Source organism: Triplophysa rosa, unplaced genomic scaffold (genome assembly GCF_024868665.1).
Source record: "Triplophysa rosa unplaced genomic scaffold, Trosa_1v2 scaffold41_ERROPOS895780, whole genome shotgun sequence".
In the NCBI taxonomy this organism is placed as follows: Eukaryota; Metazoa; Chordata; class Actinopteri; order Cypriniformes; family Nemacheilidae; genus Triplophysa; species Triplophysa rosa.
Window position 1 is genome coordinate 52278 of NW_026634425.1, and position 17833 is coordinate 70110.

Sequence of the window (17833 nt, forward strand, 5' to 3'; positions counted from 1 at the left end):
AATGGCTTAATTTAAAAGCTGTTTATTGTCCTCATTTTGATAGCTAGGTCAAGTGTGTGTGTGTGTGCGTGTGTGCGTGTGTGCGTGTGTGTGTGTGTGTGTGTGTGTGTGTGTGTGCGTGTGTGTGTGTGTGTGTGTGTGCGTGCGTGTGCGTGCGTGTGTGCGGGGTCAAGTCATTTGTCACAGTTTGTGATACCTAACCCTGCTCTAGTTGTGTGTCCCTGTCTTTATTTGGCTAAAGTTTGACATTGGTATGGTTTCGGATAGCCACGTGCCCATCTGTCAACACTACATGTCATCTATATAAACGCACAGCATCTAGCGCTCCATCACATCTATACACACTCTACATAAAGACAAACTCAAGCGCCAAACAGAACCATTGAAATGCCTTTAAGCACAAGGATTATGACGCTTAAAGCCAAGAAACCAGGTAAAGATTTACTATTATCAATTCATCTCGGTGTGCTTTTTGTTTTTGTTTTCATGTTGTGGGTTTTTGGATGTATAACGTGAATTTCACTAGTGTGCATGTATTTAAAATATTATAACACTTACAGTGACTTAATTCAGTATGTGTCCTTAAAATATAACATTTTCAATAGCTTCAGTAGCCATCATCTGATTAAAATGAATGAAATAATGCTTTCTATTAAGGTTTGGATTGGTCAGAAATATTAAGATCAGACATTTTACATTTAATCATTTAGCAGCAGAGGTATTATAGCTTTGTTTCTATTCATATTTTAAATGAGCTTTTATTTAAATTATTTTAGTTAAAATTTTTGCAATTTTGTTATGTTTTTGTTATTTTATAATTATCATATGGTTTTGTTATTTTATAATTATTATGTTAATTTTCTTATGTTGCCATATAAGATTTTTTCATTTCGTTTTAGTTTAGTTTTTGTTTATTATTTTCATTTTAGTGGCTTAAACCTATTTCAGTTTATTTCTTTGGCAACATTTCAATTTTTCGTACAGTTTACGTTTTTCCAATAATTTTTAGGCCAATAATGTATTTGATTTCAATAAACAGAAATGCTTCAAAGTTTCTATTTCTATAAAGTATATTAATAACATTCAAATATACTGCATTCTATTCAAAGCCACACTTGAAGCAAACAATAGAAGCAATGGCAATTTTAGTTGTTCGTAGTAAAAGGCTGTAGTGTTTTATTGTACATTAAAACTAATAATATCAGTAGTAATATCAATAATAGAAATGATATGCTCACCAAAACTGTTAGTGTCTTTTTTATTTATCCAATAGCTCAGCTGACAAGTGAAGTACAAAAAGTCCAGGTGCTATTCTTTGGCCAGATGTTAAAGGCGGGGTAACCGATTTCTGAATTGCGCTTTAGACAACTGAGTTGGGCCGAGTACCAAAACAACATTGTAGCCAATCAGCAGTAAGGTGCACAGTGCACAGGACGGACATTAACCGAGCGCTGACGAAAGCGAAAGATGGGGGTAGGGTGTGTTTGTTTTGGTGATTTGAACATCAACAATGGCAAAGAGGAATCGGACACCCCGCCTTTAATCATTAAAGTGCTGGGAAGAAGTCACATTATCATTCTGAGGATTGTGGGTTAACTGGGCTACTGGGTCAGTGGGTTACAATCACACATTTCAACACATGCAGAACATACTGTATACCAAACGGGTCTGAAGTGTGATCCAAACATGCCAGACAGAAGACTCAGAATGGTAATTGACTTTTTATCATAACATAGACATATTAATTCGAAAAGATCAGATGTATAAACGTCCCCAGAGTTATTACAGCTGTTTTATTATTACATTTACAACTCTTACTGCACAGACTACAACTTATAAAACTTTTAGAAGGAAAAGTAAAATTGGAAATTGTCCCACTAAGTGGATTTAACATCCATCAATTCCGAGTCTCATGTGTCAATTTTTCAAAATTGAGAGTTTTACATAATCTGAAAGCTGAATAAATAAGCTTTCCATTGATGTTTGGTTTGTTAGGGTAGGACAACATTTGAGATAAAACTATTTAAAACTCTGGGATCTGAGGGTGCAAAAAATCTCAATATTGAGAAAATCGCCTTTAAAGTTGTCCAAATGACGTCCTTAGCATAGCATATTAATCACAAAAATAAAGTTTTGATATATTTACGGTAGGAAATTTACAATATATCTTCATGGAACATGATCTTTAATTAATATCCTTATGATTTCTGGCACAAAAGGAAAATCAATAATTTTAACCCAAACAATGTTTTGTTGGCTTTTGCCACAAATATGCGACTTATGACTTGTTTTGTGATCCAGGGTCACGGGGTTGAAGGACCTCAGATTTGTTGTGATAAAAGTCGATGTTGACTAGTCGATGACGTCATTAATAATCATTCATTCAGGGAATGAATGTTTTGCAACGGGATTTGATGGGTGCGGGCAGTAAGACACTCGTGTGTGCGTGCGGGCTGCGGGAGAATGGCGGAACTCCCGCAAAGTAGCCTCTAAAAATATAGTATCTAAACGCAAATACTGTTGTTCATCTTTTGCACAAGAGCAACAACTAAACTAAAATAAAACAATTTTAAAGCGCGAGGTCGGTGGTAGCGGCGCTATGCAGTAAAAGAGCAGCAGGTGGATCTCTACATCAGCCTAACGTTACTTCAGATCTGAAGCGTGTGTACAGACCAAACTTCTCTGACATTTACAACAAGTCAACTGAAAGGGTCATCTGCACTAATAGATGAAACAACAGAAAAATGTGTTGAGTTTGTTTGTGACAGCCTATGACTTTACATTTAAATTTATTCATTTGGCAGACGCTTTTATCCAAAGCGACTTACCAGTAGGAGAGCATGTAAACATTTTGTCAACACGCTAAACAGTTTACAAGGCCATGCTACTAGGAGGATTAAAGCTGGAGTAAGCAAAGGAAAGAATGAACAAAAAGTTTCTTTTTTTTGACAGACAAACATACAGAGTTATTGGTTAGTCAAATAAATGCGGAACAGGTAAGTTTTGAGCTGTTTTTTTAAACTTGTGAAGGATGCTGCAGTTCGGATGGAGGCTGGTAGTTCATTCCACCAAAGGGGAACCGAATAAGTAATGGCTTTTGCAAGCGATTTGGTACCTCGCTGTGATGGAACAACCAGGCGTCGCTCATTTTCAGACCGAAGATAACGAAAGGGGATGTAGACCTGGAGCACTGAGTTAAGGTAGATGGGTGAATTTGCCATTATCGTTCTGAAGGCCAGTGTCAGAACGTCAATTTAGAACAACGTCAATTTATTTATTAGCCTATGCAGCAGACTTTTTATCATAGCGGACTTACAAACGCAGCACCTCAGTGACACAGCAGCCAATATGAGAAACATTTTTATTTATTCTGTTTCTTTCAGGTTTTATAAATGGGGAACTAGTACAAAAATAGCATATACTATTTAAAGATATGCATGTAGAAGCACAGCGCACTGAAATCTATGTAACGCAAGGCTTTACCTACAAGCTTTTGCGGCTTCAGATCAAATCGTGAATGTTGCGGACGAAAACAGGACACACTGTGAATGATGCGTGCGGAAGCAGGACAAGATAACAAATATTTTGGTTCAATGTGAAGGGATCCTGCAGAAATCCTGTAGGACTGAATGAAAATCCTGTGCTGGGAACGTTACTTTTAAAAGTAACTCGTTACAATATTGAGTTACTCTATAAAAAAGTAACTAAATACGGTACTTGGGTACTTTTTGTGGAAAGTAACTGAAAGTACTTTTGCGTTACTTTTTCTCACCTAACTGATGGTCATGCTTTTCCAGACTTTGCTGTTCTTTAGTGTTTAACACTGTAATGCATTTAACAATCCTATATAGTCTATTTTCTTTAAAAAACACATTTAAAATATTTCCTGACCATTAGTCCTCCACCTCATCAGAGCTCTGCCTACTGTTGACACTGCTAACTTCGGTGTCACTCTCCATATTTATTGTGTTTTGACAGTGCGGCTAGTTGCACAAGTTGGTGCCGGTGAACTTTTGGGACAGCAGAGTTTCCAGTCGTATAACACTGTGTGGGAAAAAAGAGGATTTTTGGCCAGCAAATATGGGTGTTTTTTTTAGATTAAAAAAGTAATATATAAGGGATATGACAGATCCTCTTTGCATTGCTGAGCACTTCGTTGAGCCAAAACAACTCGATAGTGTTATACGAAATTATTATTAATATAATATATTACTAATATTATATAATATTATTTTGCGGGGAAAATGACATTTAACATATTATGTTGTATATATGCTGGTATTTGGTGAGGAGACTAACAGATGACAGTTGTTTCCTCTCTTTCTCCAGTGCTCCCCAACCCTTCTTCTAACAGTGACCATGCCCATTTAAATTTGCAGATCTGTCTGTGTGTGCAGCGCCACAAACAGTCGAATACAGCTTATGTTTACATTCACGAGGCATGAGACTATTGATTACTGTTGCGTGTCATGACTTGTGCTAATTTCATGACCTGAAAGTTATCTTTCAAACATGATCGGCATTTGCAGAACAATTGATTGCTGTTGCGACTCGTGCTAATTTCACGATCTGAAAGTTATCTATTCAACATGACTGGCATTTGCAGACATTTTGTCAATGGTGGCGAGTGCGGCCACACTGCATCTGAGCTCTTGCCTCCCATCGCTGTGTCAAGGGTTGCCAGATTTGCGTAACAAAATCGAAGCCGGAACACTGCAGCACTGCAGACATGTCAACACTGCTTATGTCTGACTAGCGACTGTTTCTGCACAAGCATGAGCGATCATGTCTACACTTTTAATTCAGAATTTCACTGTTTAAAAAATGTTCATATAAATCAATGTAATCAAGTAACTCGACTATTGATATGTAAATGTAAATTTATAAAGTAACTGCGTTACATTACTCATTACTTTAAAAATTAATCTTATTACGTAACATGTAACGCGTTACCCCCAACACTGCAGGTCAGGGTTTATTCCTGCAGGAGTCCTATAGGGTTGTTCCTGTATGACTGTGTTATGTTCTGCAGTAATGTAACACTCCTGCAGGAATTATTATGGACTTGTAGGATTCCTGTAGATATCGTATAATATAATACTGACGTACTGTAGGATTGATGATTATAAGTTTATGGCGTGATCTTCTTGTGGAGGCATGTAAGGACTTTTATTTTGAAAAGGGTTTTTAGTGTGCAGGGGTGGCGAAAGAGAGAGAGATGGAACATCAACGCGAGGAAAGTTGGATTCTCGTGATCTTTAGGGGCCAAGCCCCGAAGGGACCATGGCCACTACTGCTTCTGTTGGTATTATTAGGGGCCAAGCCCCGAAGGGACCATGGCCACTACTGCTTCTGTTGGTATTATTAGGGGCCAAGCCCCGAAGGGGCCATGGCCACTACTGCTTCTGTTGGTATTGTTAGGGGCCAAGCCCCGAAGGGGCCATGGCCACTACTGCTTCTGTTGGTATTATTAGGGGCCAAGCCCCGAAGGGGCCATGGCCACTACTGCTTCTGTTGGTATTCTTCTTCTTCTTAACCAATGTTGTATATGGCAGCCCTATGAACCGAACATAGGAAAATGATGAAACTTGGCACACTCGTAGTGGTGGTCCTCAGTAGTCATGTGACCAATTATGGGGTCTCTAGCACTCACCCTATAGCGCCACCAGCAGTTCAAAAATGCACTTTTCAAACTGCTGTAACTTTTGAACCCATTGATGTACAAAAATTCTACTCGGCACACGTCATGCACTCATCACGCTCATCACATTCCATGCCTTACACTAAGACTCTGCCCATTACAGTAGCAGCCATCTTGAAAAGTACAGTATTGCGTTTTTTCAGTACTAGTTTTCTTAATTTATTGATAAATTAATAGGATTATGCAAGCGTCGAGGGGAGCTGACTAGAAGCTGGACCGAGCTTGTGCTATTGTGAGTGTTGACGGAGATTGATCGAGAAGCTGAACTGCATGTCGTATTGCTCATCGTGCTAACGTGGCTGAGATGGTGTGTTGCCTCAAGTCTTCATCTTCTACCGAAGGGAGCCGGCGTACTGTGAGATTTTACCGATGTTTAACCACAGCGGGTGTTTTTGAAGATATACACAGCAGGGTTTTTCCTGGCTCAAAATGAGGTGGAGGTGGCGCCGTCCTGATCTTGTACACACACGCCTACCGCACCTTCAAGTGGCTTAACCAAAGTGACTTTGAGTTTGACATATTAAAAGTTCTAATAAAATTAGATAAAAATGACAATTCTTAAGTTATATAAAACATTACTTTTATTCAACCAAACAGAAATGTTTTTTATCAAATAAAGCTTTTCTATCATTTTCAATGAACTTTTTAGCCCACAATAGCCAACTGAATTAACCAGTATTTCTAAATGAGCAAAGCTCACTCACATCTTTCATTCTCTGTGGTTCACTTTAAATGATTCAATGATCTCTTATATTCGCTAGGAACTGAAAAGTTCAATAGTTTAAAAACTTTAAATCAATCGGTTCAAATGAGTCATTCGTGTGGGAGTCGTTCTTAAACGCAATGTGCGTTCATACTGGCGAACTCGCTGTGTACAGTATACGCTGATTCAACGATCCAACTGCACAGCTAAAGACATTACAATGATGTACGTCATGTTAATTTAATAAATTTCAAGAAATTAAACGTACTTGGATGCAAAACAAACAGCCGTGAAACACAGTCTGGCTCTTGTTCTGCAACTCTTTTTAGCGCCTCAGTGTGCTGATAACGAAACATCGCCTTTCTCTATGCAGGATAAACCCTGGGGCGTCATTTATTTTTGTTTCGTAAAGCAGCCTGGCTCCAGTGATTTTGCTGCTCGTCGTTTTTGGTACCATAGTGCCGCCATGTGGACACGTACGGCTTTGCAAACTCATTGACACTTTCTTCTGATAACATTTTTTTCTTTTTCTTTTCATAGTTCGTTTTTTGGGCAGATTTGCAGTAGGCTAGTTTATGCAAAGGTTTTGATTTTGTTTTTCTTGATGGACATTTGCATGGACTAATGAACTGATAATCGAGTTCGAGCAAGCGAGTAAATTCGCCTCGCAGGGTTAAAGAATCGACCGGAAACTTTGTAGAAATATTTCCCTCCGTGATATTTCTCCTTTGAACATTTTTTGGTGTTTAACGGGAAAGAAGAGACTTTCTTTTGTTTTGAACAGGAGCCAATTGCTTGATTTAGTTACCCTGCCATACTGGACTCCTCAACACCAGCCCAGTTCTACTGTAAAGTAAAGTTTTCACTGGGATTGTAAACCTTACTCAAGCATGTGAACTGACATGAAAAAGTACCTGATGTGGAGTGAACTATTTGTCAGAAACTTTTGAGTGTACGTACTAAATACTAGCTGTACATCTGTTAGAATTGTTGCTTTCCCATCTTCTCTTTATTTGGTGTGGGGAGAAAAGAAACTTAACAAAAGTTTGAATCTGAACAAAACTTTATTTTTCATAATATACTGTACGTTTCTTGGTGAAACCCAAAGAAAGGTGAAACAAAGAGTTTATCTTATCTTACGATTGTTTCTTCATTTTGTTCATTCTTTTCTACACCTTTAAGAAAATTAAGTGTAAAACTTTCATCTGTAGGGGCATTCCTCCTGTCTTGTCTTGTTCTTGTTGGCTGGTAATTGGGAAAAGGATCAATTATTCAATCGCACTCCAAGGGGGCATTCTTCTCACCAGTCATAACTAAAATAGAAAGACACAATCAAGACAGAAAAAAAACATACTTAAGAGGTTAAGTATAGGAATGAATTGTTCTAGGGGTGGGGACCTATAGCTCCTTTCATTTTCCTAGTAGTCCTAGATGATGCAAGACTACATTGTAGTGAAATTCCTGCTACATTCTCATACTTTTAAGAATTAAAATGAATAAATTATGTACAAGTCTTCCAAGTAAATCTTTTTTGTAAACTTTGTTGCTTTAAGGGTCTGTTGCTGGGTTACTTTGTTACTTGGTTACTTAGTTACTTGCGCACGTACTCAAGGAGACGCGCCAAACGATGTAAATTCCGGAGTAAAACATTTCAACTGCGCTGTCTATTGGTGAATCGGGTAAGTAAAACTTAATTTTCCATCAACTAAAATGCTTGAACGTATAAAAGACACCCTAGAACAATGGTCTCAAAATGGATCAAAGACTAGACTGGTCCGTAGTTAATTTGACACTTATCAGCAGACATTTCACTGGTCACCAAGCACTTTCCTGCCCGTTTTGTGGCTCTCACACTCACACTTCCAATTTGTGCCCAAAAACGATGTTTCTCCAATCTAAGCCTGGCCCAAGTTTCCAGCCTGGTGATTCTAAGGTGATGTCATTTGCCACTCCATTATGTTATAATTTTAATGAAAATGTTTGCAAATTCGTTAGTTGTAAATATATTCATGCTTGTAGTTACTGCGGGGATGGTCATCTAAAATCTGTGTGCCCAAGCTTTCTGAGAAAGGAGAAAAAGAAATGAAACCTTCAACTCCAGTCAACGTCCCCAAGCTGGGAAGAGCATTGAGAAATCATCCCAATCGCTGTTTTGTCAATTATTTATTAACTGGTCTTGTCCATGGTTTTCTTGCAGGATTGTCTTTGTTACCTAAGTCCTCTTTTGTCTGTAAAACTAGCTTTCTGCTTCAAAAGAACCTGAAGTAGTAGATTTATTGTTAGAGAAGGAGGTTAAGAACGGTTTTATGATTGGGCCGTTTGATACATCCCCCTTTACAACCCATAGAATTAACACCATAGGATTCGCTACCCGTAAATATTCTGGAAAAAAGCGATTAATTATTGATCTCTCTGCCCCTCATAATGACAATGCTCAAAGTATTAACAGTCGTATTCCTTCAGCTCCTGTTCCTCTTTTATGCCTCCGTTGACGATGCAATTAAATTCATCAAGCAAGCCGGTAGAGGTGCTTGGCTAGCAAAGGCAGATATCTCAGACTCCTTTAAAGTTATGCCTTTACATCCATCACAGTGGCATTTGTTTGGTGTTAAATGGAGAAAAAAGTTGTTGTTTTGTCGGTTAGGCTTACCTATGGCTGTCGCAGCAGTCCAAAAATATTTAATTCACTGTCAGAAGCGTTGTGTTGGATTCTTCTCAACAACTGCAAATTGCCATTCGTGCTTCACCTTTTAGACGATTTTCTATTAATAGATTATCCACACGCAAAGCCAGATCGCTGCATCTCGGCACTAAAATATACATTCAACGAATTAGGCGTTCCTCCCTCTGTCTAAAAAACGATAGGTCCCCTTAAAGTCATCGAGTTTCTCGGCATCAAATTAGATTCCAATCTTATGCAAGCCTCATTGCCCATCGAAAAATTAAATCGCATTGGAGAAGTCATGAGAAATGCTCGGATGTCAGCTTTTTCTAAATGAGATTTGCTTTCGTGGTAAGGACACCTAAACTTTGCAATGCAAATTATTCCCCGGGGCAGGTCCTTTATAGCTAGGCTTCTCGACCTCTCAATGTCAGTCAAGAATCTTAAGGACGTAGTTACCTTAGATGCAGGCTGCAGATCAGATCTCAGCTTCTGGTCTTTTCTCATTGGTAATTGGAACGGCATCTCTTTCTTTTATAAAAGCCCTTAAATTGTACACAGATGCTGCGCCTTCTGTTGGTTTTGGTTTGCTAGCGCATGGCCTAATGAGCTGCTATCTGTACCTGATAAAATCTTGTCAACCAGCCTGGTCTGCCCCTCTTTCAGCCAAACAAGCCATATGAGTGCAGCTCTTTGAATTGTGGCTTGAAATAATTTTTTTACAGCTTTAGCTATATCGGGCCGTTTACTTAATTTAAATTATTCAATTTTTGCTTAATATTACTACACTTCTCATCCTTCTTTCACCAAATCAGTCAGCTCTCGCAGTAACTTACTTTCACATCTATTTATTTGGCAGATGCTTTTGTCCATATGATTACAGTTAAAGATCAAGCGATTTGTCTTGGGAAGGCAATAAAATGAGAAGCGCAGTAATTCAAGTTTCAGATACAGTCAGTACTTCTGAACCGCGTTTTTAGTTCCGCTGCTGGCTCTTCAATTTGGCAGGAAGAGTCAGAGAGGTTTGCCTGGCATGGTTTTGTTTGGGGGGGTTTGAGCTGCTCTCCCAGCTAAACCGGGAGAGTCACCCCAGATGCTGCTGCTTCCCTCTCTCGCTTTTCATGGAGCTCATCAGAAGGACGGGGAATTTAGAACAGAGCCATACCACCAAAATGTCAATTTAACAATCTACCAATAAAAGATTACTTGTCTCTAAAATTTCACTTGGATTTTTCTTGACTTGAAAGGTCCTGACTGAATAACTTCCTGATAAATCATATTAACATTGTTTAAGCTCTTTGGTGACTTTAATTTTGTCTCTTAATTTAGGTTGAAAAAACATAAAATGACACACTGTTGCTTAAAAAATAGATGAAACAAAACAAAGAAAATGACACAATACCATGAGAAATGACCCGAGAAAAGAAATCAAAGCCTTGAGAGCAGAGAATCAGCAACTAAAGGCCCTGAACTTTAAACTGCAAAATGGTAGGTTATTTATATACATAGTTATAGATTTTTTGCTATGAATGTATGAATTTATTTAAACATTGTTTTCTTCATTTAGAGATTATTAACAGAATTGTGGAGTTGCTGCCAGACAGCAGTGTAAACAAGCATGCTGTGCCATCCTCCCTATCAAATTCAGCTTGCAGCGCTACCCTTCAACCAGACAACTCTTCACATAGTTCTTCTGAACTGGACCATGTGAGAATACTATTTTTAGATTTTATTTTCACACCATTTAAATAAGTCTTGTGTGCAATAAGAAAACATACGTTTTAAAATATTACCAATTCAATTTATGATTTAATGTGTATTGCACAGTTTGAAATCGACAGAAAAGGAAACATTGCGAAGGATACATTCCAAGTGTGTGGTGGTCGAGGGGGCACATCATGGTCAGCCATGAATAAGGATTTAGCCGTGGCTGTTTTTGGAAGGAGCATGTTGGCTACCCGTAGCCTTTCTGGAAAAATTTGAAATGCCAACAAAGAATCACAAGCCAAGCCTTCTTTGGACCCACACAAGTGGAACTTATTATAGGTATAACAGAGTTGAAGATCTTTAAAGGAATAGTTCACCCAAATATGAACCATTTTGTCATCACTTTCTCACCCTCCAGTTGTTACAAATGAAGAAATTTGTAACTAAGCCGTTTTGGGTCACCATTGACTCCCATACTAGGACAAAAGACTACTATGGGAGTCAATGGTGACCCAAAACGCGTTAGTACAAACTTTTGTGATTTGTGTTTAGCACGACAAAGAAAGGCATGAAGGTTTGTAACAACTGCAGGTTGAGCAAATGATGACAGCATTTTTCATTTTTGGGTGAAGTATTCCCAAAATTCTCTCATAACAAGTATCTGACACTAAAGTGTATTTACATTTCTCTTTCAGACACTGTTCAGAAGAAATTTCCAGCAACTCCCCAAAGGTTTCTTCGCGCTGCTTTACGGGAAAAAAAGGCTCAGTGGTTAGAGCATGGCTCTAGCAATGCCAAGGTCGTGGGTTCGATCCCAGGGGATTGCACATAGTTAGAAACAAATGTATAGTACAATGCAATGTAAGTCGCTTTGGATAAGAGCATCTGCCAAATGCATAAATGTAAATGTAAGTGTTATACACATTTTGTTTCACATATCAACGAATCTGTAAGATGATCATTTACCGTACCTTATATTTGAGCATATGTACTGTATACTGAGTGGACATAAGAGGTACGGGGCAAATTCATTACAACATAGCATGTATTATTTATACATGTTTTAATAGCTAAGTTTTGTCTCTCTTTTTCCAGAGTCCAGAGTTATTGGTTTCTGCAGAATGATGGGCCACGTTCTGTTCAGAGGGTTCATTTTCTTCCCACTTGTCTCATCTTTCCATGCTCTTTTGACTAATAAATAATTAACATTTTCTGAAGTCGTTTTTCTTTTTTTTGTTGGTATTTATTTGAGACACGACATTGCTTTTTGAAAGTGTTTTGTTAGAAGGCCCTGAATATCCCTTCGGCAGTCCAACAGGATGAGTATACATAATAGTTCATTAGGATTCCTGCAGAAGTCCTGTAGGAACTGAACACTGAACGCTTTCCTGTACAGTAGGATTCCTGTGTGTTTCCTGTAGGGTTCATTCTGGAGTCCTTTGTGATTCCTGCATGAGTCCCACAGGAAAATGATCACGAAAATCCCGTGGGATCCCCCAGAAATCTGCAGGTCCTGCAGGATTTTTCCTTCAGGATTTTTTGTAAGGGATAGGGGAAAATAGTCTCTTATTCACCTTAAAAACACAAAAAATGTAGGCATTATAAAATCAACCTTCAAATTAAACTTCTATTTGAATGAATATTTAAGCACTGCAAAATGTTTTGTCACAAACTCAACTGACAGGCAGTAATTGCACAAAAATGATGCTTTGTTTTCTTAACAGGAGCACCTTTTAGTAAATAGCTTTGGTTGTTTTCTATATATGCTTTTTGCATAGTGCTCATGTTAACAGAGGGTGGCGATCATATCACACTGTCAATCCTTCATCCTGCACTGACAGAACCCTCGTAGCCTTCAGAGATAAACACATCATGTTTTATGCTAACATTGCACATATGTAAGAGACGGATGATCCGTTTTTGAAGAGGTTTGCCTGTGAATGTATTTAAAATTACGTAATGTGAACTTGCAATCGCTATACACAATTGCAATTGTCATATGGTACAGTCCACTACTGTTCAGCAACGCAAAGTGGGGAACTCAAATGAATCATTGTAGTATTATCCAAGGTGTAAGCACAATTGCTTTTGCATATTTCATAAGAATTTTACAGAGGGTCATGATGCACTTGTAAAGGACGTCACTAGAGGACGTCCTCTCACAACCGATTCACAACAGGGTATTTATAGAATCACAGCTAAAAGTCAAAGTAACAATTATGCAACCCCAGAGAACTGTTGACATGTAGACATGTATCTGATTGCATTTCAGGAAATGTTCTGTGTCACATATTTTTACCGATTTATGCTGTCCTATTTTCGGACGTTGCCGTTGGACCAATGTTTGCTGGGATCGGATCTCGCGAGATCTCGTCACACCCCTAATATATATATATACAGTATATATATAATATTATTTTGTTTTAAGATCTAAAGACACTTTATATTCTTTCTCTTCAGACAAGCTTCCAGTTTACGAGCCGAACATCCCTGAGCCGACATCTCGAGCAGAGCTTCTCAAATGTGAGACACACTTCAAGAATGAAATACACACAAATTCAAGGTTTACTTTTACAAAACTGACATGTTCATTTCATTAGACTGGATCATTCTTACATTGGATGAGCGAACTGCCAATAACGTTCTGTGGCTGTCAGAAGGCGGGTCTAAGGTGTCCCGTATGACAACTGAGGTGTGTCCTTGCCTCAACAGGCCGGAGAGATTTGAACACTACCCACAGGTGAAACAAACACACTTGCGCACACACAATGCAACAGATTTTCATATTTGTCTCTTTTCCGTTATGTTTATTGTATGACTGTGTGTGTGTGTGTGTGTGTGTGCGTGTGGGTGTGTGTGTGTGTGTGTGTGTGTGTGTGTGTTTGTTCAGTTGATGTGTAAAGAGTCTATCTGGGCATCTCGCTGTTATTGGGAGGTGTCGTGCTCAGGTTGGGTGTTCATTGGTGTGGCGTACGAGGGTGCTGGCAGAAAGATAAGCGACGGTCAATGTGGCTTGGGGGAGAACGAGGAATCGTGGGCTCTGGGATGGGACGGGTCCTGTTATGACGCCTGGCATGATGGAATCAGCATAAGGGTTTCAGACATGCCACACTGCAGCACCATAGGGGTGTATGTGGACCAGCCGGCCGGTCTGATCTCCTTCTACACCGTGGAAACGGAAGAAAGTTCCAAGAAAAAGGATGTGAAACTTATTCACAGATTCAAGAATCCCATAAAAGAGGGAATTGTGCCGGGTTTCTGGATGGGAAGTAACTCGTCGTGTCTAATCCTGAAGAAAGAAGAATGAGATGAAAAATATACAGGGTCAGTGTAAAAATGATTAATTCAGTTTTAAATAATAAATGTCAATATACGCCCTTTTCACATGACGTCACGCATCTTCCGTTCTGCCGCGAAGCAGTGTATCATTACAAAAAAAAGCAGTGTATCATTACTTCCGCTAGCACTCCAGTTCATAAGGTGGCGGTAATGCACCTATAAGATGATTTGCCAACCGCCAGTAAAACTCAAGAAGAAGAAGAAGTTACTTCCGCTAGCACCTCAGAATGGAGTTTACCAAGTGGCTTGCACATCTGCCACAAATACATCTAGATGATGTACAACGTCTTGCAGACAAATTTTCGCTAACGACAAGATCAAAGCTAGAGAAAGGATACAAATTCTTCTTTGAACAGTACCTGTTTGATTATGAAGGTAAGTGTTTTGTTTTCTTTTTGTGTTAGCGAAGGTGCTACGATAAGTACTTGAATACGTGTTCTGTCAGTTTTTTTTCCTCACTGTTGTTAAATTCCAGCGCGACGGCAAAACGGAAGTTCTTCCTCTTCTTGTTCTTCTTGTTTGTTGCAAGACGGATGTTATGATACACTGCTTTGCAAAAAGGTGGAAGTTAAGTGACGTCATTGTGAAAAGGGCGTATTGCTACAGGGAGACCGGGATGTCTTGTAACACATTATTATGATGTCCATGCTACACTACAAGCTTTAATGAACCTGGCGAATCTTTTACGTCATGTTTCTTGTAACGTAATGATTTTAATGGGATCATGGGTAAATATTTAGAGGGTCAGCTCTGACTACTATATTCTTTACTTCTGGACAATATATGCAATCTGTTGAAAAATCCTTGGATCATTGATTGTTTTTAGTGTAGAAAAGCCATCAGTAAACTGCCTTTAGATCATTTCTCTGTTGTCAGATCACACTGAAGTACATTGCAGTACGTTGGGGAAGTTTGTAAAATCTGTGATACTTGTAAAAAATGTTTTTGATCAATATGTTATTATAAAATGTGCTTTTCAGGTTGTTTTTCAACTATTCAGAATGATTGGCTATTTAGATTTCAAGATTGCACATTTGTAAACCCTACACATTCTTGACATTAAACAAGTAAAAAATAAAATACGCTTTCTTCTTTTACTCCAACATAGTCAAGAACTTAGACATTTAGTGGAGTTAAAGTCACAAGTTTCCAGAAAAAGATATTAAAAAGAAAATACTCCAAAATGTGTGCTTAAGTACACTACTCAAGTAAATGTATTTAGTTACTGTCCATCTCTGCAGACGGCCTGAAGTTCAGTGATTCGCAGTGTGCACACCCAAGTTTAATAGGAAAACCTGTGAAAATCTGAAAGGGTGTGTTTGTAATGTTCACCTAAATCAAAAACATTTACTGGGCAGTCATGGCCTAATGGTTAGAGACTCGGACTTGTAACCCAAACATTGCTGGGTACCAGCAGGGATTGTAGGTGGGGGCAGTGAATGATCGGCGCTCCTCGCACGCCACAGCAATGGCCGCTCACTGCTCTGGGTGTGTGTTACTCACTGCTGTGTGTGTGCACTTGGATGGGTTAAATGCAGAGCACAAATTCCGAGTATGGAACATCATACTTGGCCTCACATCACTCACTAGTGTGAGTACAGCTGTAGAATCAGTCAGGTGTGTCAGTGTCAGTCTGACTGATGGAGGTTTTTGTACGACTCTTTATCACTGTGTGAACACATAGCTACCACTGATGCTGTGAAAACTCTGACAGTAATAATGTCCTGCATCTTCAGTCTTGACTCCACTGATGCTCAGAGTGAAATCTGTGTTTGATCCACTGCCACTGAATCTAGATGGAGTTCCAGACTGAAGGTTATATGTATAATATATCAGGAGTTTAGGAGCTTCTCCAGGTGTCTGATGATACCAACTAAGAGCTGAACCAGATCTGTCACTGCTGGTTCTTGTGTAACAACAATCCACATCTCTGCTGGTTTTACAGTTCAAAGTGACCGTCTCTCCTACTGTAACAGGTTTCACTGATGGAGTCTGAATCACTGTGATCTCAGCTTGACAATCTGTAACTGATACAAACATCCATCACACTTACAACATCTACATTCAACTTATGACTGAATGACAATCATCACATGAAGTGATATGATGGAGTTTAGTGAGTAGAATGAAAACGATGTACCTTGAATAAAGATGATCAGTGTCCAGATGAAGATGTGTGAGCTCATGGTGATTTCTGCTTGTGTGTAGAACAGAAGTTCACATCACAGAGCCGTCCACACTTTAACAGCACAAACCTGTCAACATTTCCTCTCTTCATTCAAAATCACTTCCTCTAGAGACACATCACACCACATCTCAATCATCAATCACTTCAATATGTTATCAATATGACTGATGACCTTTGCATTAATAGTTTATATTGTATTATTTGGTTATTTCATTTATCATCATAGATCTTGTTTTATGTGTTTTGAGGATAACATATAGACACACTGAACAGCTTGTTTTTATTTTCCCTTTCTAATATTTTACAAAACAACTATAATACTGACCTACTGGTTTTCTTTTGTTGTTTTTTCATGTTTTATTTTGTTGATTCCTTTTGTGTCTTTAGAAATTGAAAATGTGTTGGGTCAAACTACAGGGTTTTAGTCGACATTTAAAAAAAATGTTGATTCCTTTTCTCTTTTAGTTTTGAGAAATGTGTTGTGTCACTTCAGGATTTTAATTAAATTTAATGACACAATAAACCATGAACCTGCAGATAAATGATGGAAAATGTGTTTTATTTTATGTTCGTGGTTTGACAGAGACATGAAACTCATGAGTGTGTGTGAACATCTGCTGTGTTGTGAGAGGAACAGAATCTCTCATCCTGATGATGCAAATCTGAGTTTCACTATTTGACACTTTAATCTCTGAAATGAACCAGTTCAGTTTCGTTTGACTGTGAAGATGATGAAGAGATTCATTTTGTGTGTTTGTTGTGTGTTTTGTGTTGTAAAGTGAGAAACTCAGAGACAGTTAAACACACTGACGCATGAGCTGATCATGCAAAACACTCCACGTCATTTACAAAACCTCCTCCTCCTCAACATTCAACATCTGTTATAAGTAGAAATGAATAGTAAGTGTGAATAAACTCATCACCGCTCAATAAAACAGCACAGATGAGAGACTGAGATCATAAAGGTTTACAGTAATGATGAGATTCATGAGATGAACTCAAACACTGGGTTTCAAGCACACAAATAGTCTGTATTCTCTCTGTCTCTGTCTCTCGGATCAGATTTGAATCTGAAGCGTGTCATCAGTGTTTCACCTGTAGAGTCACATGTGACATGAGTTTGTGATGAGAAGCATCAGGTCACAGGTCTCAGGTCAGATATTAAGATCATCAGGTGTGACTCTGACACTCTACAGGTGAATATGTTTGTAATTCTGTGACAAGAGCATCACAAACTGAATGACAAACATCTCCTAAAGTCTTAAGATGCTTCTGTGATCTTCACCTCTCATCAGTCTACAACTGCACATCAGCTCAGTGTTTGCTGTAAGATTCAATACTGATTTTGAACATGTTACATTTGTGTTGAATTGCTTCATTCATCAGCTTCATTAATCTAAAGTTATTTGATAAAGTTTGCACAATAAAATGATAATGAGGTGGTTTAATAGTTTGGAAAAGGTGCATTTACTGATGAATCTAAAATAAAGCTCTTGTGATTTGAAACATCATCAAAACACCAAACTAACATTG

At 38.5% G+C, this 17833-nt stretch overlaps 1 protein-coding gene and 1 gene segment (V, D, J or C); one reads left to right on the plus strand and one right to left on the minus strand.

Moving 5' to 3' along the window:
• The first annotated feature begins 339 nt into the window (after window positions 1-339).
• On the plus strand, window positions 340-15192 carry LOC130550754 (tripartite motif-containing protein 16). Its single transcript, XM_057328253.1, has 4 exons — window positions 340-433; window positions 13234-13296; window positions 13374-13513; window positions 13664-15192. The coding sequence occupies exons 1-4, from the start codon at window positions 388-390 to the stop codon at window positions 14078-14080; spliced, it is 666 nt and encodes a 221-aa protein (XP_057184236.1). The 5' UTR covers window positions 340-387; the 3' UTR covers window positions 14081-15192.
• A 176-nt stretch (window positions 15193-15368) lies between these two features.
• LOC130550751 (Ig kappa chain V region 3374-like) lies at window positions 15369-16377 on the minus strand. The segment is given in 3 exon segments: window positions 15369-16133; window positions 16253-16306; window positions 16368-16377. Coding segments are annotated over 3 exon segments (420 nt in total).
• Window positions 16378-17833: the final 1456 nt, after the last annotated feature.

What these genes read in the sequence shown, in the direction of transcription:
- LOC130550754 (XM_057328253.1), top strand. Translation starts at nt 388, where the DNA reads ATGCCTTTAAGCACAAGGATTATGACGCTTAAAGCCAAGAAACCAG. An exon ending in GCTTAAAGCCAAGAAACCAG is followed by an intron (nt 434 to 13,233) that starts GTAAAGATTTAC and finishes CTTTCTCTTCAG; the next exon opens with ACAAGCTTCCAGTTTACGAG. An exon ending in GATTTGAACACTACCCACAG is followed by an intron (nt 13,514 to 13,663) that starts GTGAAACAAACA and finishes GTGTTTGTTCAG; the next exon opens with TTGATGTGTAAAGAGTCTAT.